Source organism: Phragmites australis, chromosome 17, assembly GCF_958298935.1.
Source record: "Phragmites australis chromosome 17, lpPhrAust1.1, whole genome shotgun sequence".
Classification (NCBI taxonomy): Eukaryota; Viridiplantae; Streptophyta; class Magnoliopsida; order Poales; family Poaceae; genus Phragmites; species Phragmites australis.
Window position 1 is genome coordinate 20,373,473 of NC_084937.1, and position 26,591 is coordinate 20,400,063.

The 26,591-nt window shown below is 43.5% G+C and overlaps 2 protein-coding genes and 2 non-coding genes across 5 annotated transcripts; all 4 read right to left on the minus strand.

The window, feature by feature from the left end:
* Window positions 1-7,578: 7,578 nt before the first annotated feature.
* On the minus strand, window positions 7,579-7,651 carry LOC133898025 (small nucleolar RNA Z267). Its single transcript, XR_009906044.1, has one exon. It is a non-coding gene; the product is annotated as a small nucleolar RNA Z267 (small nucleolar RNA).
* A 338-nt stretch (window positions 7,652-7,989) lies between these two features.
* Window positions 7,990-8,080, minus strand: LOC133898026 (small nucleolar RNA R44/J54/Z268 family). Its single transcript, XR_009906045.1, has one exon. It is a non-coding gene; the product is annotated as a small nucleolar RNA R44/J54/Z268 family (small nucleolar RNA).
* A 4,060-nt stretch (window positions 8,081-12,140) lies between these two features.
* Window positions 12,141-15,414, minus strand: LOC133897686 (O-fucosyltransferase 39-like). 2 transcript variants are annotated; one of them, XM_062338482.1, is made up of 10 exons: window positions 15,228-15,414; window positions 14,662-14,724; window positions 14,507-14,588; window positions 14,346-14,416; window positions 14,159-14,247; window positions 13,860-14,063; window positions 13,287-13,548; window positions 12,957-13,184; window positions 12,686-12,883; window positions 12,141-12,604 (listed from the first exon to the last, which is right to left on the minus strand). In XM_062338482.1, the coding sequence occupies exons 1-10, from the start codon at window positions 15,360-15,362 to the stop codon at window positions 12,395-12,397; spliced, it is 1,542 nt and encodes a 513-aa protein (XP_062194466.1). In that variant the 5' UTR covers window positions 15,363-15,414; the 3' UTR covers window positions 12,141-12,394. The 2 variants fall into 2 exon arrangements, with proteins under 2 accessions (XP_062194466.1, XP_062194468.1); XM_062338484.1 differs by having other exon boundaries at window positions 14,507-14,584; window positions 15,228-15,287.
* A 2,902-nt stretch (window positions 15,415-18,316) lies between these two features.
* LOC133897944 (probable calcium-binding protein CML21) lies at window positions 18,317-19,213 on the minus strand. Its single transcript, XM_062338778.1, has one exon. It carries the CDS (start codon window positions 19,065-19,067, stop codon window positions 18,555-18,557), a length of 513 nt encoding a protein of 170 aa, XP_062194762.1. The 5' UTR covers window positions 19,068-19,213; the 3' UTR covers window positions 18,317-18,554.
* Between the last annotated feature and the right edge of the window lie 7,378 nt (window positions 19,214-26,591).

The following is a 26,591-nucleotide window of genomic DNA, read 5'->3' on the forward strand; positions in this document are numbered from 1 at the left end:
GATCAAACCATTGTCTGGTGCCAGAGCGGCTGCGCGCACTGAAGTCGTATCAAGCACTGCTGCTGCGTATGACTGTTCCTTCTTTTCGAGCACACACTTCAGCAGGAAGAATTCAAAGGATCAGTCGAAGAGCGGAGAGACGGTTTTCTGTAGAATTGAAGTGCTGCCACACAGGCTATGCCGTATGTACATAATTTATTTAGTAATAGATGCATCTATGAACCTATCCGTGATATTTTTTTATTATAGACGGTTTTAAATTAGAATCATTTGAGAAATTGACAGCGAGTCATCCTAATAAAATACTACGTTACAGTACAGACAGTTATAAACTATAATCATTTATATTAATAGTACAAATAGTTTTAAACTGGAACCGTCTGTATTATTTCATTTATACAAATAGTTCTAATTTAAAATAGATTATAATAATACATATAGTTTCAAACTAGAAACGTCTATACAAATAGAATAGTACAGACGATTTTAAAATAGAAATTGTATGTACTAATAATATAAACGGTTCTTAAAACCATCTGTACTACTTAGTGTCTCACTCATTTGAAGTATATCTGTTATATAGATTATTTTCATGTAATATTTAGCATTCAATGATAGATGAGATATAAAGAGGTTTCACGTGAGCCAGAGATTATGAGTTCAACTCTCGAAAACGCATGCGTGTTATTTTGCGTGACTTACGACCACGCCTACATAATAACATTAGATGGTTAGTATGGGTAGGAAAATTATTTTTTGATTTTTTTAGCTTAAAAAATTTAGTACATACGATTTTAATTTGAAACACAAAACTCGTCTATATAAATCTGATTTATACATATTTTTTTTAATACAGACGATTAAAAAATATCTCACATAAAATTTGTAAACCCTCTATACAAATTATTTCTCTAGTATTACAGCTGCTCGGCAAACTTAGTGATTTCATGATCGGAATATCGCGCTCTCAGGATTTGCCACTTGCCAAAGTTTGCGGGCAAAAATCCAAAATTAGATAATATACGCGACCGTATTTATCGAAATAGACAACATGTCAGCGTATTTATAATTTTAGCATCCGTATTCGGCAATCGTGTGCCGAATATAGGCTACAGTGCCATATTCAGCGCACGGTGTGCTGAAAATGACACTGTAGCACCATATTCGATATTTGTTGTGCCGAAAATAGCACTGTAGCACCGTATTCAGCACACGGTGTAATGGGCTACAGTGACATTTTCGCCCCCACCATACTCCGAAAATAAACAGTACCGTGCATAAACAGTACAGTAACAGTAAGTGAACAGTACCGCACATGAACAGTACAGCAGTGCGTTTGAATTTCGTTTTCCACTTTTTCAAAACGGTGATCTTCTGTTACTCCAAAAATGTTAAAAAAAAATTGCGTGTTCCATAATCTATGTGCAACTCATTTTAATTAGATTCATCAAAAAATCCTTTGTATATTTAAAACTAAAATTCTCCAAAAAAGACTACTTTTAATAATTTTTAGTGTCTCGAATAAATTTCCAAAAATCTAGAAAAATTCACTAATATTCTTCTTATATGATGTACTAATTTCTATAATTATTTTCAGCTCTAGTTTATATGATAAAAAAGTGAGTTCCTTTGTAATGCTTCATTTATATGCATATAAATGAAGCATTACAAAGGAACTCACTTTTTCATCATATAAACTAGGGTTGAAAATAATTTTAGAAATTAATTCATCACATAATAAGAATATTAGTGAATTTTTCTAGATTTTTTGGAATTTATTTGAGACACTAACAATTATTACAAGTTATAAAAGAATTTTTTTCTGGAGAATTTTAGTTTTAAATATACAAAGGATTTTTTGGTGAATCCAATTAAAATGGGTTGTACATGTATTATGGAGTATGTAAAAAAAGTTTTAATATTTTTGGAGTAACAGAAGACCACCGTTTTGAAAAAGAGGGAAAACGAAATTTAAACGCACTGTTATTACTGTTCATGCGAGGTACTGTTCATTTCGGAGTATGGTATGCTAAAATGACACACCGTGTGCCGAATACGGTGCTACAATGTCATTTTTTGCACGCTATATGCCGAATATGGTGTACCATTTTCGGCACATCGTGTGCCGAATATGGGCTACAGTGCCATATTCGACACACGGTGTGCCGAATACGAATGCTAAAATTATAAATACGCTAACATGTTATCTATTTCGACAAATACGGTCACATATGTTGTCTAATTTTGGATTTTTGCCAAGTTTGCGAGGTGCCAAAACAAGTATTCCAGGTACTTCACATTTTTCCTCTTTCTTTTTTCCCAAAAGTTGTGAAATTATGATTTTGCCATCGTGAGAGTATTATCCCTATCTTTAACGGTAAAATTAGTAAGATCAAGAATTACATAATCTATATCCATTATATTTTAAATTTACTAGCCATAGTTTTAAAATAGACAGTCATTCTAGCTTTTCAATAAGCATAGTTTGACCTCTCAAAGAACGAAAGCTTCCACACATTGATATGAGCGTCACTAGCCATAATACTACTCTGGAATGGTTAAATTCGCTATAAAAAGAAGTCACATGTTCTGATAGCACTTGTAAGATCAAGGATACCGACTAAAGAAATGTGAATAGGCAATGTTAAAACTAATTAATAAGTGATAAAAAAAACTTAAAAAAATAAACTAAAGATCACTAGAGCAATATGAAAACAACTAAGAGTTATGTCAAAATTTGCAATCCTAAAATGACATGTAACAATTTATATTCTAGAAAAATAAATTGCATATAGTAAATTATTTAAAGGATGACACATGAAATTTAACCCGTGTATCAGTGATTTGTCGATCACCCCTAATCCATGTTGAGACGAGTTCAAACTTCTAACCACTCCTCTATTAAGTATCCAATTCTCACACGAGAAAGGACTCACACCGAACAACTTAATCTTAAACCGGAATAGAATAAGAACTACTCAATACCTCGATTCCACTAGAGTAGCAATTTGCCTCTCCGACAAGACATGCTCAAGGCATCTCACAATCACCGTCATGGTTCCTTCACAATCTTCTTTGAAAGGCTCAACAACGCAATAACCTCCAAACCATCTAGGAGACGACAAACTCCAAGAATAACAAGCTGATGATGCTTGTTTGAAGGATCACTAGTGCCTTAATGCATAAACTCTTCAAAGTTATGCACTAGATGCTCTCACACTAAAAAATGCAACCACTAAATCAAGAGAGGGAGAGAAAGAAGGCAAGAGCTCAAATATGTTGTAGTGAAGTGCTAGAGAACTCCTTTGAACTAACCAAGCGACTATATATATGTCACACTCCAAAATATAACCGTTTATGTTGATTTGACACCTTTACAACACTGGCTGTCAGACCGCAGGTCAACTGGAGGTCAAATCGCCAGCTGTTCAACGACTATAAAATCGTGATGATGACTTCTGACATAGGCTGGCGGTTAGACCACCAACCCTCTCGGCCAGACCGCATATAGGGAATAGAGTGTCAAAACTCTCTGTTTTCGAACGGTCAAATCGGTCATACCCGGCGGTCAAACCGCCAACCAGAGAAGAGGGTCTGAACCCCTCTGTTTTTTGGCGGTCAGACCAGGCCACACCACAATCAGACCGTGACTGAGATCCGAACGCATCTCAAACATGGTTATACATTGATCAGACCGACAAAGCCCTTCGATCAGACCGTGACACTTGAAACTTGAATAGAGCAACCTTTGTTATATAGCAGTTAGACCAGCCGTTCCGATGGTTAGACCGCCAGAACTTAGAAACACCCTAAAGGTCGTCTTGCTTTGGTTTCTCTCAAACTAAATTTCCCACTCTATATGAAATGCAAGTTTAAGCAATTGCAACACTATAAATGTCCTAAGTAAATGCATATCAACTCCTCTTAATAGTACGTCACTTATCATATCAATTCGGTCAATTTTCTTCTCTAATTTCTTTTGACCAGCAAAAGAAAATACCCTATAATTATACATTTGCCTTGAACTAGCCATTTTTATGTTTTTCATACATATTTCTTCTAGCTTCGCAACACCTTTGTGACTAATCTTTTCATAACTCAAATAAACAAGTCATTCCACAAATTTTTTATTATCATTAATTAACATGACACAAATTAGGGGCCTAAATGTTTCACCTGCAACGACCACGGCACCGTGGGTGGGCTCCCGGCTTCTTCGGCGACGACAACGGAGAGTGAGACGTCGTCGGTGAAGCGCCCTGTGCAGGGTTTGCTCTCACAGAAATGATAATGCTAGTAGACTGATGTCCAATGGAGTTGAAACATTGGACGCTTTATCCCTTGGTCACCATGTCTCTGTATCTCAAGCAACTAAGGTGAGGTCCTCTCCATCATCCTCTTCCACGCCAAAGCTTCGGTGAGTCGTCTCTGGTTGGAATCAGGAGATGAGTTCCTCTCCATTCTCTCCCTTCCTCTCTCCATCCTCCCCTACTCCTGCTACCAAAAAACAAGCAAAGCTCCACAGCCTCTGTTAGAGATAATACCTCAAATCAGATAAGTCATACATAGGTCGAGAAATTTTTTCTCTCTATATGATTCAACCATCAGTTAGAAAGCTTCACTTCAATCTGTTAATGCTCTTACTACTATTGAAGCAGTATTCCAGCTACTGAAGCTGTCAATAAAGCTATTTAGCTGTGGGGTCTCATTTTTTAACTTGGTATTCCGCAAGATGTTAATATTATTTATTGTGTTGTTATTTATTTAACCGAAAATGATATGTTCCACACCAAGACCAATCATATTGATATCAAATACCACTTCATTCGTGATATTATTGCCCAAGAACGAGTTATTCTCAGGAAGATACAAACCGAAAAAAATCTCACAACCATGCTTACTAAGTCACTCTCTAATACTAAGTTTAAGTATTGCATAAACTTAGTAGGTAATCATGGTGCTTAGCAATCCTTTAGGGTTTTGGAGATAATTTTTTAAAATGCATATTTATAGGGATTTTGAGTTAAACGGAGGTTTGTTAAGAGATAATACTCAAATTAGAAAAATCTAGTCCTAGTTGGATAAAATCTAAAAAGAGCGCATATAAATATAGACCATCCTCTATGCATGTACTTGTACCATCATCATATAGTTAAGATTATCTGCCGTAATTTTTTTCTCGGAATTGAAGGGTTTTTCACCTATATACGTGCCTCTCGTCTCTAATTTTCTTAACAGCCTCAAATCTACTTAGAGGCTTGCACTCACCCATCCTACTGCCTCGCCGGACAGCTCACTGGCCGCTGGAGCTTTCTCATCCATCATATCCCATCCTCTCTATCTCTCTATACAAGATTTGGTGAGATCTGGGGGAGGAGCGCAACAGCGAGCGCTGTGGGGGGATCTTCGTGCTTTTTTCTGGCGAGTTCCAGTGTGGGCGTGTGTTGTCGAGGTCGCACGAGCCCAATGACCTCCAGCACACCTCACTAGAGGACTGCAGGCTGGCCGAGCACATCCAAAGATTCGAGATGTTGCAATAAGGTGATTTGTAATGTTTCAGTAGGCGATTCGTGATGTTTCGGATGTGATGTGTGATGTTGCAATTGTTGATTTATGATATTGCAATAGTTGATTTGTGGTGTTCCAATTGTTGCCTTGAGATGTTGCACATTTTATTTTGGTTTACTGCAACAAACGTTTCGTTAAGAGATGTTGCATCCTTTTATTTGTGATGCTCTGGAGGTTGTTTGATTTTGTTGCACCAATATTTTCTACTTGTTGCAACAAGTGGCGTTGATATGTTGCAATAGTGTTTCTTGCTTATTGCAGTAGGGAGTAAATTTGTTGCACCTTGCAATAGTGCTATCGATTTATTGCAATGTTCCTTTTCAATCGCCGGACCTGCCACCACCTTTCTCCTTACCAAAAATACTAATCCAATCCCATAATGATGTACCGAAAAATAAAAATGTTTTTTATTATTTGACCAACCATCAGAAGTTAAGACTGAAAAAGTCACAATTAATAAAAAAATAGCTAATTAGAAAGCAATAGCCTGAGCCTCCCACCCCTTTCTCCCGTAGCACCTCTGTTTTGGCAGGCCCGCCTCCACCTGCCCGTCGCGCTGCCCACTTCCTTCTCCCGCTGCATCGGAGTCTGAGATCGATTTGTTCTGCCGTGTGCTCACGAGTGAATAAGATCGGACAGTTTCTATTTGTGCGCTTAATTAATCCAATGGCAAAAGCAGCGTCAGAGCTAGCGCCGGATCGGACGTCCAGACACCCTTTATGAAATTCATGCGTTCCAAGTGAGATATACCGTTCATAACCAACTTTTCCTTAGCTGTTGCTCTTTGTATACCTGAAAATCAGATACTGTACTTACTCTATATGATAAGAATTTCACGTGAATGTGAATAATGTCAGTAAGAAACCGAATTGTGATGTTCTATGCCGTAATCAGCCGAGACCATCCCGTTGCCCAACACAAAGGACGCTTCCCTTTAGACGATAAAGAATTCAGTACCAACGGTGTGCTGTGGAACCAATACACAACTCCATCGCTGTCCGAACGATAGTGTTGGATCAGCTGTTCACACAGTAAAACAGAGTTCTACGGTGAAGAGTTGCGAAGAACCACAGTAGCAGCAACCAGCAATGGGAGTGATTTGGACTCTGCTTCAATGCTCAAACATCACAGCGCAATCTAAGACACCAGAATTTCACATTAGAATGACGCATTTGTTTAATTTTGCTTGATTCAGTTGAGCATATTTTTAAAAAGCTGCCTAGGAGTAGAAGACGACACTTTGCACAGCAATTTGTGATACGAGACACCGGCGGCTCGTGGGCGTTTGCTTCTCGAAGAAAAGGAAGTTTTCTAAGAGCTCCGATGGTGAAGCATTAATCACCCATTAATCACCAGTTTCGGTCATGCCCTTGATTCAGATTTTTGGTCCCGAGATGCCTACCTCTACCTGAACGATACACAGCCCAGGTGATTGGCATCGAAATTTGCTCTTTCAGATGTCCTGCCCATGAGTCCAAAATCAAGTTCGAATTGCTCTTGTTCCACCAATTCAGTAGGTTTGACAGTCTACCACGAGTCACTGGACATGTATCCCATTTGTCAACAAATTCTACCCCAAATTTTTAGCAAAATCTTTCATCTTCGTTTTCCGCTTCGCTCCCTCGAGAATTTCCACAAACACAAATTCCGCTTTTTATGAGTCCAAAGATTTTTTCGCAAAACAATCACCTTTTTCTGGTTTATCGGTTTTATAATGAAAAGTAGAGCGCGTTATGACTTCGCGCTTTTTGTGGCGACTTGCGAGTACGACGCGGCTGGCCGGCTGCTAGTATTGGTTACCTGTTTCAGGATTTGTATGAACATGTGCTCAGTTTCCTGTTCTGATTTAAGATGCAATCTTAAGGAAGTTATCTTCACAACGGATCGTACCAACCGCTCTGTAATTAAGATTTGCATAAGAAATCGTTTGTTTTGCCAATATACGCATTAAACACATCCAAACAGATGTGCTGATAATCCCAAATAAAAGAAAGCTATGAGAAGTGGATGCAATTGCCTCAGATGTAGGTTTATTTCACAGCGAAATGCTACAAAGTATATTTAACACCATCACCGGCAATTTGTTGCACAAGGACGGGCAAAGTGTAAAACACAGCGGCAAGATTAAAAACCTATCAGTTTTTTTTGAAGACGCAATAAATCAGATTCTCAAAACTCCCAGGCAGGCATCCAATAAAACAGATTTTCAGATCTCAGGCCTCAGTGGTAGTGACAATATTTTGTTGATCGTCATGAAACAATCCGATAATACGTGCATATTGTATGCATCACCGGCAGAGAGTTTTGAACCCAAGGTGACATCCAAGAACTCGCACATGAAAAACAAGAAAAAAAATCAAGAACCGAATCGACCGGTCACGAAACAAAACGAAAAACAGATGGATTTGGACTGGGAAAGCAAAAGCATCAGAGAGATTCCCATTGAAGACTTCAGTCTATCACTCCCAGAAGAGGGTTCTGATGTCCCTGTCTTGTTCTCATCACCTGCTCATGTAGAATCCCTTCCGAAATCGAAGAAAAAAACAAGGAAAAAAAACAAAGGCAAAGGAGACGTCGAATCTAAGAACGAACGATAACGAAAGGAAAATCTAATCACTATTCGCAGGAGAGCAACGAAGGAGATTTGCACGGCGCGGAAGAGAGCGGCGCGGCGCGGGCGGCGACAAGGGAGGTGGGCGAGGCGAGGGTTTGGGTGAGCTTCGGGGACCGTATATATAGCTAGCGTAGAACGTTCTAGGCTTTTAGGGTTTGGGCTGGACGGGCTGTAGTTTAGGGGCTAGGCCTTTTATTGTAAAAATTTACATGGGCCTCATTTTGTGCGGTTTGAAAATTCTCTCTTTTTTGTGTAAATAATAATTTTCTTTTAGAACTGGTTAGCGTGTGCGTATCAGGGTATGTTTGTTGAGAGTGGACCTTTTTTTTACCATTGATTCATGATGAATATATAAAGGATGGACAGACGTGTATCCATTCTCTAAGTGACAAGCACAATCATCCTGTTATTGATCACAATTGATTTAACAATCATGACCGATGCACGTAAAATTCTCGTAACGGCGCAATGCATTGCTCTTGCGCATGGTGGCTGACAAAAACCGAGCTGCCAACTCATGACATTGGCACATGATTGATACAAGGAAGATGGCTGAGCGAAAATTGCCGATCTGAGTTTTACTTGTAGCAGAGATGCCTCTTTCACCACTATATATACATATACGTACGTATATATGTACAACTTTGACCAATAAAACAAGGCTGACTGATTTTAGAAGACATCCACATGTACTAAAATTATACTGTCACTGTCGGCTCGTGGCTAAAACCGATAATGATAGTAGATTTTTACTGTAGGTTATTTTCGAATGGTCTTTTAGTATTAGTCCATAATACGAATTGACAGTAAAATTATATCACTGTCGGCTCGTAAGAAATCGGTATATAAAACTATTTCTGTAATAAGAGCGGAATTAGACGACCGACGACGTTTCACGTTTAGACTTCGGAGATTGACCAAGCTGGATGACGTTTCACGTTACCTTCCATTTGGGCCACCCATAGCCACACTCCAATCAAGACCGATGCACCGCCACAGCTCCACTCCAATCTGACTCGAGTACTCTGGACGTCTCGGCTTCGCGTGTTGTGGACTTGCGGCGCCAGGGCGATGGTAAGGGAGTCTTGCGCACATAGGCATCCCCGTGCGAGGCCGAGCTTGAGCATCATCGCGTGACCCGTGGACAGTGGCGAGGTCAGGATTTTCAATTTGGGTGTACATACCTGTTATGCTCGTATCAACGTCGCAGCCGCCGTCGTGCCGCACCGCCGCTACCGCTACAGTATAAATGAAAGATTGGAGTAAATTAAACAATAGATACGAGATAAGATCATATAGTAAAGATGGTATTATGTAATTTTACAGTAATTTAATCTTAGCTGCAACTCAAATATCCATTCAAACAACCTATCAGCATGGCTCCAGAACTGTAAGATATGTCAAACAATGCAAAAAGACTTCTCAAAATCCTTTGAGACTGTTCACTAAGGAGGGACTTCTCCAGAATAGAGGTCATATACTTGTCGTGTGCCATGAGAAGGCTATCTAAATCCTTTGCCGCATCCATTTCATTAGAGAAACGGGCCCATGAAACCTCTAGGACCTCAAGCATAATGTAGTACTAGAAATTGGTCACAAAGTGATTTATTGAACAAAATTTGGCATTTGCGGATAATTGAAACAAACTGAGCTAGGATGCTTGTTCCTTCCTTGCAAAATGGTGAAGAAATAATGCAATTGGGCTTCATTGTCTTCCACACTCCAGTCAGAGAGTGATCAACATGCTTGAGCTTTCACAAGAAATTGAAAACCTTCAGATACATCTTCATCACTGAAGTCGTGAACACACCTAGGTATGCCCATGAATCGGCCCATAAACTCCTGAAACATCAGATCCCCATGTTGTGCATGCTCATGGATTGCACCAGTCATAGTGCCTCCCCTCAATCCCCGGCATCCATCCACCAAAACAGCCATCAGGCGCATCCTCACAGCAAGCTCAACAAGCCACACAGAAAGACGTCGTAGCGAGAGGTAATTACTTGAAACGCCTAAATCAGATACATGTGTTGGGATTAGATTTAATGAGTATGACTCAAGAACAACAAGGATGCCGATTCAGCGACTGCATATCGCGCGCATAAAGCCCACCACCTCCACCTGCAATAGCCTCGCGGGCTCGCAGCACAGGCGGGCGAGGAGAGTTCGTGACAAAAGCCAACAAGAGAAAAACCACAGAGTCAATCTCTATGGAGGCTGAGGCGCCCATGCGAGCCAGCCGCCATGTCCGCCTTGCGCCTCTTCCTCGGCCACCGCGGCACTGCCCCTTCCTTGCATCGTCTGTCTCCCGCTTCCGCTTCGCCACTGGGCGCGCCACGGTGGCTAGTTCCGCGGCTGGCCTCCGCACGCGGCCATGCACCGTAGCCGCCACCCACGCTGCGGCCATGACCGCCGCCATGCCTGACGGTCCCACCCTGCATATCGATGTCGACCTGCTTCTAGGTTTGGTAGCCGCCAGGACTGAGAGAGTGGGAGTGGGAGATGTGGAGCCGCCGTGTTCGTGTCTGGTCATGGGGAATGGCAAACGGCATGTGCCTTAGGCCAGTGGGGTGCAAGGGTGTCCGGTGGGACATTTTCATACAGGCAACTGGGTCACATCTCACCGGTGGGTACCTTGTTAGCTTGTTTTCTGTAGCACAGTACTTAAGATTGATACATATAAATATATTAGTATATATACTATTTTAAAAAAAAATATTTACGTGTACATCTGTACAACGTGTGCCCGCCCCTGCTCGTGGAGCGCCGCGCCGCGCCGTCGCTAACGCGTTCCACTCCCAGGCTCGTGTACACCACAAACATGGACAGGAACGTTCGCTGCTTGGAGGCGCAGGACCAAACATGGTGGGACGGCAAACGCTTTGATGAGTTTCAAGATTAGTTCGGTTGTTTGTTAATCAAGAAATAAATAGGACATATTAGTCAGTGCTTTTGATTAGATCATGCGATTTGATGCTTTCAAGATTAGTTTGGGTGTTTGCTAATCAACTAATCAAGGAATAAATAGAATAGATTAGTTCCAAGAAGGCTTCTCACTATCATAAATCAATACTTAATGATTGTCTGGTTATATTTCTTGAACCTGAATTTTTTAAGCAAGTGAAGGATAATGCAATCCTAACTCGCTTCCAAGCGGGGATAGCAGAGTTATATTGTAAATTTATTATTATTTTATAATATTTCAAAGTTATTTGGGATATCATCACTATATCAAACATTTTATATTTCAAAATTATTTGGACTATCATCACTATATCAAACATTTTATATTAGTTAGTGCTTTTGATTAGATCATGCGATTTAATGCTTTCAAGATTAGTTTGGGTGTTTGCTAATCAACTAATCAAGGAATAAATATAATAGATTAGTTTTAAGAAGGCTTCTCACTATCATAAATCAATACTTAATGATTGTCTGGTTATATTTCTTGAACATGAATTTTTTAAGCAAGTGAAGGATGATGCTATCCTAACTCGCTTCCAAGCGGGGATAGTAGAGTTATATTATAAATTTATTATTATTTTATAATATTTCAAAATTATTTGAGATATCATCACTATATCAAACATTTTATATTTAGGCTCTTGTTTTATGATCCTTCATATTTTGCATTGCTATTGAATAATTTTATTCTTTTAAAAACTTCGAATACCCGTCCCCGGCTTTACGCGTTTCCCGCTGGTTAATTTTTGTACACAACTGCTCAGATGTGGTCCCACGTGCCTTTTTACCTTGTCTTCTGACTCTGTACATGCGGCTTGGTTGTTTTCAGGTATGCCGTGTGAAACTGTGAATGGCAGTAAATAATTCGGCAGGAAGCTCGGCTCCGATACGAGGATAGGTTATAAGACCAATGTGTGCCCTCACTGCTGTGACACTACACAACATCAGTCACAAAATCTGCCCTTGAAGCCTTCTTCACACGGAACAACCTTGATCAGGATTGAACTCCTGAAGGCTCAGGATTAATTTAGTATAGGCTAATATCCAGTTGATAAATTGAACGAGCTAGTAGACGACTCACTCAACCACCAACACTTCAAAATTGATTCCGTATCCGGTGGAGCTAGGCAGGTAGCAAATGCCAATAAAACAAATAGCGTCACAACATTAGCTGGTAATCAAGCAAAACTTATTGAGCTTCGTTCATCTGCTCTGCAGAACCTCATCTTTGATATCAAGTTTAGTCGGCTACCCTTGGCACATACAATCTGGGGCAGGATAAGTATAAATAGATTGCTTTGGTTTCCTCAGCCGGATTTGCCCGTATCTGCCTTTGTGCCCTGCCTGCACAGCCTGCTGAAACTCCGACCACTCCACGCTCTTGTTCACAAAGATGCGGCCAAGCAATGCCATGTTTGGCCTTATGGTCTTCAAGTTCTCATAGGTCCGGTGAGCCGACTAAAATGACCAAATCTTCTTGTCAAGGCCACGAAACAAAGGATTAATAATCTAGTAAATAAAGAAGCCACTGGAGCTTACCAATGCATTGTGCATGTTTCCAGGTGACGCGGAGATGAAAATATCGCTATGCATGCTGATGTAATAGTCAAGAGCTGCTAGTATAGAAGCCTTCCCTTCAACATTAGCAAGTTCCTCTTCAGATGCAAGGCTCCTCTTGTCCTCCATCAGTGGGAAAAGTTTGCGCAAGCTAGAGATCCTGGCTTCCCCACCATATACCTTAACAGGTGATGCATGTTAGAACTTTCTGATTTCCCCAGCAAGAATGAATTTGTGCACAGAAGGGTCAGACCTTGTGAGAAGCAAGATAGAGTCGAGTTCTGCTGTCAAAGCCAAGAGCTACCAGTAACAGCCCAATCTCTTCCGGAGTCAATGGGCAGCGTCCTGTGTTCCGAAGCTCCTCACCACTTAGCTGTGAATTTAATACCCTCCCTTGCCAGATAACTTGCCTGTATTTAGCTAGAGCTAATTTTTCAGCTCTGCCACCTCCAAAGTCACAGGCAGAATGTGCAGCCATATCCTGAAAAGCATAGGTCAGATTGAAATGTTCCACGAAGAATTTCTTTAGAGAGCACAAAAATAGAAATACATCATCCAATACTGCAGAAGTCCTTCAATTAACCTTATCAAAACGAAGATGCAAAACCGCATATTTCCCAGCTTGATTACTGTTTTTTTCTTCTACAACTTGTTGGATAAGTTCATTGGAATGCCCCTGGACTGGAGACCTCAAACGTTTCACAAGAGCTTCCCCCAGTGAGATAATGTGAGACAGAAAAATCAGAGCTTGGAAGTTAACTTTACAACGCAAACGTTGAATATCCACAGACAAATCATCAAATGCAAGGCGGTGAGAAAATGGGGCGATGGCAGCAATGCCATAGCTGGCAGAGAAACAGCAAGTAGGTAAGATTGTAAAGAATTATCCTGATAAAGTCAAACAATGATATGATGTCATGTTAATACAAATAGAGCTAATTCAGTAGCTGCCAACCTGGGAAAAACATCAACAGTTTTCTTAGAAATTTTACGCCATGTGTCAAGTAGCAATCGGTACAAAGGCCATTAAAAACTATCACTCAAGGCAATCATTTCAGAAAGGTCTGGAAACATGACTACATTATACAGGCAATTTCAGCAAGTCAAAATATATGCATGACAAAAACAGGCACTGCACATTCAATTTTTCACAAACCTTTGCAGGATAGGGCTGACATTTTCCAGATACCAGTTTGCAGAGGCATGAACAGGTGCAGTTTTTATTCTTGTAGCACGGATGCCTGTGCCATAGTACTCTCTTGTGCTCCATGAAAATTCTTTTGGAAGCACCTTGACGACAGAAATTTCATCTTTTAGAGTGTTGATAAAGTGATCCACGTCAAAAATTTCTTCAAATGAGCTGCAGCCAAGAAAATATAGAGCTAAACAATTTACTTCCTATTCAACAGAGAACGTGAAATATACTAATATAGTAGTCTCAAAAACAAAAGGCACCTTGAGTCTTTCCAAACAGGATTTACTTCAAGATGTGGGAGCACAAGAGTAGCATTAAGAATCTTTGCAACAGCAACCGCATCACATATCTACAGCACAAAAAGAAAGAGCTGGATAATCTAAAGCCTCAGTTAAGCAAGTTATCTCAAGTTCTAATATTGTAATATCAGTAGTTAGAGGACCATACCCCCATTCTTTGCTGGTTCAGTCCACCATCAAGAAAAACCTGGATGTATCCACTTGGCTCCAGAGGTAAAGCTATCATTTTCAAAACAAGTTTTTAAGAAACTAATTTCTACCATAGGAAGAGGAATGATGTTTGATAATAATGGAATATCAGTAAAATACCATGAGAAATTGATGACTTTAAGCATGGTTTCCATCCCTGATATGGCAAAGGTGACCAGAGCTCTCTCTTCTGTTCATCTGGCTGTGCAGAAGCAAAAGTTAAAACACCCTCCAGTATAACCATTCTAGTTTTCATCGGACTTATATGTACTCACCATTGCCCATCGCAAAGCCTCATTTAAAAGAGAAGGATGCATTGGCTTAGGGGCATTCCACTCCTGCAAAAGATTGAAAAAATCCACACATGTAAACATTAAAATAAATAACATTATAGAATAATTCACTAGAAACATGCTTCTATTGTAACCTGTGCTAACACGGACACAAAAAAGAAAATAAAAGATCTTTGTGGACATACACGGGCACAATGATATCCTTCAAAAGAATCCAGCTCTTTAGATAGCAGCTACACAGTTCAGTTATTTTCCAGGACGGTCCTAATTTCGTCCTTTCTATGAAATATCATGTAAGTGGTAAAGAAAACAATATAAAAACAACTAAAATTTTCGTTATTTTTACATGCCATCCCTCCCTCATACATTCCACCACAAGTACAACTACATCAATCGGCCTAAAACGATCCAACCTTTGCGTATTCCAGATGGAAAGGCCGCACAAACTAGCAGTCAAAACAGTAGGAAGCAACTAAACAAGCTGACAATACGGCGCTACGCGCCTGCTCAAATCGAACGGCGCGACGGTCGAAGGAAAGGGGACTCACCGAGAAGAGGGAGGGGAAGGCGTGGCCGAGCGGGGAGAACAATCCGGGGAATATGGCTGGCAGGATCACCACGACGGCCGCGGCCGCGGCCGCCGGACCCCTCGCCGGAGGCGGCGAAGGCGACGGCCTCCGCATCTCTCTGCCTCGAGTTTTTTCTTTCTTTCCTTTTTTTTTTTTGAGGGAAATCTGTCTGTCCCGGTTGGCGGAGGAGAGAGAAGCCACAAGCGTAACTGGAACCAGAACCGTAACTGGGCCGAGCCGAATGTCCCTCCGCGCCCAGCCCGTGCGACCCCGCACTCCGGGACGCGCGGCTCCGCCCGCGTGGCCTGGTCGCACTCTGCGACGGCGACGGCGTGCGCCGGGCCAACTCGTGCGAGGTCGCCTTCCTCCACACCGCCACCAGCAGGTGCCTCCGCGCCCATCCGCCGGAGCTTCAAGGCCACCGGATCGTCGGCTTCACTGACGGCCTCCTCATCCTGCTCAACAAGGACACAACGGCCGTCCGCGTCCTGCACCCCTTCACCCGCGTCGCCGCGGACCTCCCGCCCATCGCCACCATCTTCAACTACATGGTCAGGGACCGAGAGTCCCGCGCCTGGATGAGAGCCGCCGTGTGCATGCCCCAGAGCTCCACCGATTCCATCGCCGTGATCGCCTGGTTCCCCACCGTGCCGGGGGTGGTCGTCGCCGAGCCTACCTTCCCGTGCTGGTACATCGTGTACCACAGCGTCGAGCTTGCCGCAGCGGTCCCCTTCCAAGGCCGTATCTACGGCGTCATGAGCAGCCAGAGGCAGGTTATGCAGGCCTCAGTGCCCGAACCCATCCATTGCTGGTATCCCGAACACGTTCGGCATTCCTCAAATACACCGTTTCTTCCTCGTGGAGTCCGCCGCCGGCCCGATGCTCGTCCTTCGCCATGTCTACATTGCCAATCGCTTCGACGTGTGAGCTCCATGCGGCTTTGCATTGTTTGAGGTTGACACGGCCGGGCACGCGGAGCTTACTCCGGTGAGAAGCCTTGGTGACCGAGCTCGGTTTCTCAGCAACGATAGCTGCGTCTCCGTCTCTCGAAACGACCTGACGCGGTCTGCTTGTTCGTGTTTCTTTCTTTTCTTTCCCTACTTTTTCTTGCTTAATTTTGTTATTGTTTCTTGGATCAGTGGCGGGTTCATGGTTTTGAACTTGGTGTACATACCGCATTATATATAGTTTTTTTTATAATCATAAATATAAAACAACGCCAGGATCTTATGTTCACATTGTTCATAATAATGATAATACCTAAGGTAATTTAAAAGAACTAAAAAAAATCCAAATTTATAATACAACTTTACGATTCTTCATATTTTGAAACACAACTATAATAACATTATCCTCAACTTGTTCTCTTGAAACATCAGTTTGATCTCACTTATGGCAATTCTAATCTCCCAAGACTTACGTTTCTATCAACACCGTTGATCCATAAACTAGCGTATGATATACATTCTTGCCGCATTATGCATACAGCCTGACAGTCACATTAATTTCTAACAAACTTATTTCATTTTATATACATAGACTAATCATAAAAGCTAAGATAACTCTTATACAAACTTATTCCAATTGATACACACGATCACATTAATTTCTAGCATAAACATACCTGGAGCGGCAACAGCGCTAGAAGAATCGCCTCTGTTGTGCTGTCACACCCACACCCTGCCCGCGCCCCTGCCTATGCCTGGTCGGCCTAGATCTCACCAGTAGCGTCCACGCCGCACCTAAGCCCCGTGGCTCCCGCATAGCGACCTGGATGTCGTCCACATCGCCCACGCCGCACCTACGCCTGCAACCCCCCACCTATGCCTCTATCTCTCCCACACCAGTGTTGCCGCCGTGCCCCGCCTCCACCCAGCTCGCGGCCGTGCCGCTGCAACCAGCCTCGCCCTCCATCTAGATCGTGGCTCGTGCGTGTGCTCTCAGCTCTCAGGCAGTGGGCAACGAGTGTCCTAGATCGCCTGAGTTGTGAGGCCATAGGGTTTGGGTGGGAACTGAGCCACATCAGATGAGGTTGTGGGATATGGGTGTGTCACACACGTGGCCTTGAGCAATTGGACCTCAACATGGCCATATAGACTTGATCGAATAATTAATAGATACCTAATATTTGAATACATAATACAAACTACTATATATAGAAAAAATACAAAAAATAGGTGTATATATGTACACCATGATCTTTCTTGGGCTCGCCCCTGATCAGAATAATAAATGACCTTTCCCCCCTTTTTTTTTTGCTTAATTTTGTTCTGTTTTCTTGATCAGAATCACGAATTGTAGCTAAATCACTCATTATTCTGGTTTTGTTCGTGGATTCAGAATCACGGACAAAACCAATCATTATTTTACACATTTCCTAACCTTGAGACGACCGTGTGAATGCCGACGAGTTTAGTGGGTGGAGAGATTAGGGTTTAGGGTTTCGGGGTTCACAGGTGACTTTATAGGTTAGAGGGAGGAATGGGTGGTGGTTGGACTGGTGGTGGGTTGTGGCGTGCGGATTGGTTAACGAGGGACGTGCAGTGGCGGTGAATTCGACGACCAGAAGCAAGTAGGGCAGGGAGCCTTGCGGAAGTGGGAACTGTTGCATGACGAATGGAGGGTGGAGATGAAGTCACTGGGAGAAGAAAGAATAAAAATAACTATATGATCTTTATCTGATGACTGAGATTGACCGTATGAAAAAAAGAAAAAAAACACGCATATGGTAAATATCATCGATCATTATTATAGGGGTCGGTTGCAGGGTCAAGCGGGTTACACCGCCCCCTTGGGGCCCGACTTTTCTCTCTGTAGGTCAAGGGGACACATGTCACATGAACACTAATACTTCTTGTCTCGATCTTGGAAGGATTTGTTAAGAAAACTCAGAGCACAAGACCGCTAAGTTCAGGTTCCAAATTTGGGCAGCGCCAGGAAAAGGAAGAAGACTAACAGAAGCACGACGATGAACACCGCCGCCCTTGCCTGAGACAGCAAAGGCGACGACCTACGAGTTTAGTTGGGTGGGAAGAGTAGGAGTCGATATCATTCCAAAGAGCCCTTAGTGATAAGATCAATGGTTGAACTAGTTTAATTTTTATACATGACATCGCATCCCACGCTGAGCTCTGCGAGGACCAAACAATTGATACATGGATTTGATGTATCAATACTCTAGATTTCGGGTATGCATCGCACCATTCGGCTCCATTGCGGCCAAGAGAAACAATAGAACGAATGAACAAAGAAATATTTTTTTTTTCACACCAAATCATCCGGTCCGGCGGTCGTATCCGATCCACTTCACTGGCTCCTCTCCATGAGCTTGAGGAACTCGTGGAAGTTGATCCTGCCGTCCTTGTCCTCGTCGTAGGCGTCGATCATGCGCTCGCACTCCGCGGCGGCGACGCCGGCGTCGAACCCGAGCGACCTGAGCACGCTCCCGAGCTCCCCGGCGTCGATGAACCCGTCGCCGTCGCGGTCGAACACTCCGAACGCTGCCTGGGCCTCCTCCACGCTCGCCTCCTCCTCCTCGAACAGCGCCGCCGCCTCCTCGAACCCCACCGACAACGCGTCGGCGCCCATCACCCCGAGCACCACGTCCATGTCGACGACGGCCGCGGTGGCGGTCCTCGCCGGCGGCGGAGATGGAGGTGTGGCGGTGCTGGGGGCGGTCGTGGAGCGGCGGGCCGCGGAGGACTTGATGACGGCGGAGAGCCAGACGAGGATGGCGTTGATGGAGAGCGTCAGCACCGCCTGCGCCAGGGAGATGTTGTAGTAGGACGTGCTCGGCGCGGACGAAGAAGCCATCTCCATGGAGGTAGTATCTCCGAGAATCCTGCTTGCTGTGATCTCTTTCTTGCTCTTTGCTTGATCCTGCCTCGCGCAGTCCGGGCGCCGGTGTCTTTGCTGCGTCTGCGTCTGCGTCTGCGGTTGCGGTTGCGGTTTGGCGTCTGTGCCATGGGCGCTGCGAGGGGCATATATAGGTAGCGCGGCAGGACGAGGGTAGGGCGCGAAGGAGGCCAGAACCAGGCGCGCGTTTGTAGTGCGCGGAGGGTGGGACCGGGACGAAAACGCGAAAGCGGCAGGCAGAAAGCGTGGGTCGTGGGGGCGGTTCGCCAGTCGACGCGGCAGCTTCGCGGAAGCAACGGGGTCATGGACGTGGACTGGGGAACGGGGTGGAACGGTCCTGCCTGCGGGGTGGGAAGCGGGCGTTTGCCGCGGGGAAACGCAGACACGTCATCTCAAATCTCATATGTTCCTCTCACCTAATTGGTTGCTCGCATTGGTGTTATCCGTATAGATCCTAATAAATAGAGGAGGAGGGGGAGAAAATAGGATAAGCGGTGTTATATCTTTAAAAAAAGATTGTTTGATTAGTAACATTAGTTGTATTTATCTAGATAAAATTACTCACATACAGTTTCATCTATATTATGTTTTTTTCATCTGTTTCGATACAAATTTCAACCCAAATGAATAACTTGATATTCTGTACGTGCGAAAGTCTAGTAGAATTTTCCACCCCGTGCTCGCGGCAAGGAAAACGGATAAAACGACAGATGACGTCACGTCACGGGTGGAGACTTGACCGGTTGATGGTGTTTGCCGGCGTCCGACCGTTTTGGAGTTGGAACGGGAATTCCACGCAGACGCAGCCGCTCACCGTTTCCACTGGATGCTACCTCTCGTGCGTTCACTTTCGCGTGGCCTCGTTCCTCCTCGGTCTCCTTCTCGCTTCGTTGAGTATGATTTGATTCGGTAAGGCGGAAGGACGTGGGTGGAGTGGAGGAAGGTTTGGTGCTCCAGTCGTTGACCGGGATTTTGCGGTCGACTGGACGGAACGCGGGTAGAATCACTTGATTTTTTGCTGGCTGTAACTCGTAGCTGATGCAGGTTTGCACTTTGCAAACTCCAGAATATGAGCTATCTTGCGGATCTTCGAAAGGGCTTGTTATTCGCTCGATTTTGATCTTGGAAGGCTGAACAGTAAGAAGCCAATAGAAATTAGGGCAATTTTTTTAAGATAATGGAATATTTTTATGCCAGTCTACAAAATGTTTGCACCTGCCTATCCATTATTAAATGTTCCAACCATAGATTATAAATAAAATACTAACAGATAGTATTGGGTTGTACGAAAATCTGAAAACATTAGTAATGGGAGGAGCAAATTTTGATTAAATAAAGTTGTATACATAGAATGAAGAGAAAACATACTACTTTTAGTTAACGACCATTTAAAAGATTATGGATGGTTATTAAGCTGCACTAACACTACTTTTCCTACCAATTCATTCTATTTATTGAGATTATTCCCTATCAGCGTCCTAGGAAAGAAAACATTAAGAGCTCATAATCAATGGTATGTGCTACTGTAGCATATTACTTCCTCGCTATAGGATATAAGGATGGGTATTGATTTTTAAGTAGATTATTGTCAAGCCAAATGTCTTACTAAAAGTGAATTTGAGTACCATTGTTCAAAACAGAAGACCCAAAGCTTAAAAATCAGTCCCGACCACCTTGATCTTTAGGTCTACATAGATCTTTAGGTCTAATTCTGCACATCTAAATCTTTTATTCCTAGATCACCTTGGTCTTTAGGTCTATATAAGATTGCCCACTTAACCAACCTGTACTTTTTTCTTATGATCATCACTTTGCCAAAAGAAATAAGATTTATAATAATCCAATTTCTTTAGGATGCCTTAGGAACCTCAAAAAACGATAGCATGTGCATAGGTAGACTACTAAGCACTGAATCAATGAGAACCAAATGACCTCCAACAGTCAACAAATTCCCTTTCCAGCTACTTAGCTTTTTTTGAAAGCGTTCATCCACAATTTTCTAATCCTTATTACTTAGTCTTTTTATGATGCATATGAATTTTGAGTAGGCTTTCGATTGTTCTGTCTTGCTCGTTAGTTAGGCTTTCGAAGCGAGAGACAACCCTTAGCATGACAAGTCTCTCGGCGGCGACCAGTGTCCGATCTGAGTGGGGACTTGTGGCCTTGTGATCACTATATCAAGCCATTCGTACCTTTGATATTGGGCGAGTAGTGGTCCCACACTGTTCAAGAGCCCTTGGTCATCTGGTTGTTTTAACTTCCTAGTCACCAGATACCGTAGTGTGCTGTAGTTGGAGAGCACTCTGGCGAGGTCTATTGTTGGTCGTGAAATCCTGCAAAACAGAGAGTCTGGTCTTTTAAACTTTAAAAACTTAAAAGTTATATTCCACGCTCGTTCCGAAGGTTCTGTAAAATAGAGAAACAGACCCATCTCCGAGTAACCCTACACATAGAATTTGCATAGCAGAACGATGTTCCATAAGTTATGTAATTTATGGCCGTCCTCCATGGCTAGCTTAACCGCACCAGGTAGGGTGACATTGACCACTTTGTAGCACCCTTCCCACTTGGGGGAGAGTTTATTCCGATTAGCCTTATTCTGAATTTGTCTAAGGACGAGGTTACTTACGATCAGTCTCCGCTCCCGCACCTTGCAGCTATGATAGCGTCTAAGGCTTTGCTGATATCGGGCAGCTCGAATTAGAGCACGCTCGTGGCTTCGATTAGGTTTACATCATCCTCTCGTCGCACTACCTGGTTGTCGTCCGAGTAGTTGGCCACTTGAGGCGATTGAAAGACAATCTCGGAGGGAAGCATTGCCACTACGCTAAAAATAAGGAAGAAAGGGGTTTCGATCGTAACCCTACTAGGAGTTGTTCGTAGTGACCAGAGTACTATGGGTAGTTTGTCCACCTAGAGCCTTAAGTAGCTTTTAAGACGATCAAAGACCCGAGTTTTGATCCCTTGTAATATCATCGCATTTGCCCTTTCGACATGTCTGTTGCTCTGTGGGTGTGCCACGGACGCACAACAAATTTTGGTCCCGATCTCTTCGGAGTAGTCCTGGAAAGTACTACTGGCAAACTGAGTCTCGTTGTCTATAATTATGTGATTTGGACTACCAAACTGCACTACCAGCCCCCGTATGAACTTAATTGCTGTTGCAACGGTGATCTTCCTGGCGAACTCGGCCTCTATCCACTTGGTGAATTTGTCGACTGCCACGAATAGGAATTCAAAATTACTTGGGGATTTAGAGAACGGTCCCACGGTATCGAGCCCCCAAACAGCGAAAAGCTAAGAGAGTGGTATAGTTTGCAGTATTTGGGCTAGTAGGTTGGTTTATAGACCATGGTATTGACATGATTCACACCGTTTCACTAATTCGCAAGCATCCTGGAGGGTAGTGTACCAAAAAAATCCTTACCGGAATACTTTTTCGACCAGAGTGCAGTACGAAGCGTGGCTACCACATATGCTTTCGTGGATATCAGAGAGCACTGTGCCCCTCTCTTCTTGAGTGATGCATTTTAGTAAAAGGTCATTGTTCCCCCAGTGGTAAAGGCGTCCCTCTACCAGTGAGTATCTGTAGGGTTGCTATGAGATCTTTTCTGCTGACGCATCATCACCAGGGATTGCTCGAGTCTAAAGGTAGTCTGAGATCTGATCCATCTAGGTCATACCGAATCGAGCAGGGTGATCACATGATAGCCACCGGAGGTCGACGACATCGAATGAGGCATTGCCTCCAAAGGTGTTGCCTCTGGTGCTCCGTTTCTAAGCGGAGCATCCCTTCCACGTTAGCCTGAGACTGCGGTGGGTGGTCATGTGAATCTTCTTTCAAAGACTCCGACCAGGACAGGTGCATAAGAAGAGGCTAGACATGCCAGCTCATCGACTAGGAAGTTGTCCTTGCGAGGGACCTACTATACTTCAAAATCTAAGGAGCGTCGCTTTAACTTTATCACTTTAGAGAGGTATGTCTACATCGTCTGGTCCGAGCACAGGAAACCCTCCACACCCGGTTTACGACCAATAGCGAGTCCCTCATCGCTAGTGGTCGTTTTACCCTTCATGTGGATGCTTCTCGTATTCCATACAAGAGACCCTCATACTCCGCAACACTGTTGGTGGCCTGAAAATATAATTGAAATGTGTACCTAAAGGCGTCGCTGGCTTGTGGGGTCGAGATCGCTTTATCCCCTAGTCCATTCAACGTGCATGTCCTATCAACATATGTGGTCATGTGCATGTTCGTCTCTGGTCGTAGAAACCCTCACCGCTTGACGAGAAGTACCGCTCCCGCGACCTATAGGGGTAGCTACAAAATAGGGCAACAACTCCTCGTCTGGTCGAGGAGTGGTCAGTACAGGAGGAGAAAAGGGTCGCTTGTTGAGATCCTGGAAGGTTGCCCCCGCTCCTGGTATCCACCAGAAGTGTTCGTTCTTTCTAGTAGAAACTTGAAGAGCGGAAACCATTTTTCCTATACTCGAGATGACCCTGCTCAAAAGGCCCCACATCTAATTAGTTTTAGGGTACCCTCTTACCTGTTTGGGGATCTTGCCTAGCTGATGGCTCCGGATCACGCTGCAGAGGTCATGTTTGCGCAAAGAGTCGCGTTGGTCAGAGGGTTGGCTATCCCGACTTGGTGGAGGCCTCTGAGCGCTCCCCGTTACCGAGGGAGGACATGATCTTTCCTGTCGTGAGGCCTACCACGATTCTTTGCAATCACGACTTTCATCGGTCCTATTAATAGACATGGTGTTTGTCATCGCAGTTTGGCATTGAACGGTCTCAACTAGGAGGGCGAAGTCACGCAACCATGGTGCTAATGGCGAACCTTTCAGTACTGCTACCGGTAGGTGGCTAAGAAGAATTTGCACGGTCCGTAGATTCTATGCAGGCGTCATGGCCTCAGAGCCAAGCTGCTGAGCGCAGAGTGGCGACATATCTCGAGGGGGGTGCTCGACATTTATGCAGCGTAACGGCCTTGGCGATGCTGCAGCCAAAGACCACATCCTTTGCGGAAGCTCCTCTGGGCGACGTTGTGATGGCTGGGGCTGTGTCAGAGCATCGCCGTGTTCGGCACCAGTTTGGTTCCCTCTGGGCGCATGGCCTAGGGATCATCACCGACGCTCAGAACACAGGAGCCTTTGCTGCCCCCCATTGCATGAACTGTCATGCAAACTTTCCATTGAGCATCGAAGTTTCGGACTCCGATTTGGTGTCCTATACCTAGAGCACACCGGACTCATCTAGGTCATATCCCATGACGAACACCTCACGATGACCGGGGTCCTCGGAACCAGACTCTGCAGTTCCTGTGGTTCCGACCATGGGTAGCCTAATCTAATCTCCAACACTTACTGAAACAAAGAAACGCGTCCCCTACTTGGCGTGCCAACTGTCAAGGGTTAGTCTCTGATAATAATTCTGAGGTGTACCAATCGATGGGCGCATGAACAACGCTTGTGGTGTGCGTGTGTTTATGATGAACTCAAGAACACAAGAGGTTATCCAGGTTCGGGCCTCTTAAAGGATAACAACTCTACGTCCTGTGTATTTTGTTATCAGTGTTTGTGAACTGGTTACATATGAGTCCTCCTTTGTTAGACCTGTTCTCCTTTCTATATACAAGAGAAGAAAAACTTACAAGTAGACCCTTTTCTACTGACCCATACCTAGCTAGATGTATTCTCAGGACATCATCACACGAAGCGTGCACATCGCACCTTACGACGGTGGTACTGCGAGGCCCGTCCCATCATCTTGGACGCCTCAACTCTTACCTTACCTCGGTAGCCCTACCTGTCCCCTTGCCGTGCACCGCAAGCTCATCTGCCAAGTGGTTCGGTCCCAGCCTTCCATGAGTCTACCTGCAAACTCATCCCATCTATCGCATGGTGCTAAGTCGGTCTGCAATACCCCCACTTCATAGCAATTAATGCTACAGGACGGGGGCACTGCTCATGGTCACGACTTTGTTCGCTGGAGGAGGAGCCTCAAGAGGAAAAATAATTGAGTAGATATCAATAAATGCGACTAGATAGGTTATGTATGGACGCCTCACGACCAGCAAAGGGCTGGTCATGGGATCACATTAAATCGCAAGGAGGCTGGTCGCATAAGCCTCACGCTGATCGTGCGAGTCAAGGGCTGATCGCGTGATGGGTCAGGGTTCAAAAAATATCCCTCGCTGGACTACATATCCCACGTGGGGCCCGTTATCCAGGATGCCCCCTTACTCAATACTCTGACACCCTTCCTTGTTGATAAACTTAAAAAGCCACTTGCTAAGTAAACACTGATTTTGTACATCTAAATCATTTATTCCTATGCCACCTTGGTCTTTAGGTCTACACAAGATTCCCCATTTAACCAATTTGTACATTTTCCTATGATCATCACTTTACCAAAACAAACGAGATCTGTAATAATCCAATTTCTTTAGGATGCCTCTAGAAACCTCAAAAAATGATAGCATGTACATAACTAGACTACTAAGCATTGAATCAATGAGAACCAAATGACCTCCAATAGTCAACAAATTCCCTTTCCAGCTACTTAGCTTTTTTTTGAAAGTGTTCCTCCACAGTTTTTCAATCCTTATTACATATTCTTTTATGATGCATAGTAATTTTGAGATATCTAATGGGGAAACTCCCTATCTCGCAACCAAAAATATGTGAGTACTGTTCCATACAACTTTTATCCTCTCCATAACAGAAAAGTTCCCTCTTATGGATATTGATCTTTAAACTAGACAATTGCTCAAATGCACAAAGCAAAATTTTCATGTTTTTGGCTTGTTCAAGATCATGATCCGTGAATAATATGGTATAATCTGCATACTGTAAAATAGAGAGTCCCTCATCAACTAAATGTGGAACCACTCCCCTTATTTGCCCCCCCCCCCCCTCTTTGGCTCTAGCAATGAAAAGAGCTAACATGTCCACCACTATATTAAAAAAGATGGGTGATAGCAGATCCCCTTGACACATGTCCTTTTTAGTTTGGAAGTAATTCCCAACATCATCATTTACTTTAACGCCCACACTTCCCCAGTGACAAACTGATGTATCCACGAACACCATGTTGAAGAGAAGAATTTCATTCTCAAAGTTTGTTGCAGGAAAGGCCATTTGACTCTGTCATAAGCCTTTTCAAAATCTACTTTGAAAATTACCACATTCAATTTTTTTCCTATGCATCTCATGCATAGTTTAATGTAAAATTGTGACCCCTTCCAAAATGTACCTCCCAGGCATGAATGCTGTCTGCAAAGGTCTGATCACCTTTTGTGCCACTTGTCTAATTCTATTCGTTGCTACTTTAGTAAATATTTTGAAGCTGACATTTAAAAAGCATATGAGTCTATAATGTTGTATGCATGTCGCCTCTTGGGTCTTTGGTAGCAACATAAGGATTCCAAAGTTAAGGCTATATAACAGAACCATGTCCTTGTGAAAGTCACTAAAAAGTGCCATC

What these genes read in the sequence shown, in the direction of transcription:
- LOC133897686 (XM_062338482.1), bottom strand. Translation starts at nt 15,362, where the DNA reads ATGCGGAGGCCGTCGCCTTCGCCGCCTCCGGCGAGGGGTCCGGCGGCC. An exon ending in AAAGTCATCAATTTCTCATG is followed by an intron (nt 14,417 to 14,506) that starts GTATTTTACTGA and finishes TGAAAATGATAG; the next exon opens with CTTTACCTCTGGAGCCAAGT. An exon ending in TCTATCTTGCTTCTCACAAG is followed by an intron (nt 12,884 to 12,956) that starts GTCTGACCCTTC and finishes TCACCTGTTAAG; the next exon opens with GTATATGGTGGGGAAGCCAG.
- LOC133897944 (XM_062338778.1), bottom strand. Translation starts at nt 19,067, where the DNA reads ATGGAGATGGCTTCTTCGTCCGCGCCGAGCACGTCCTACTACAACATC.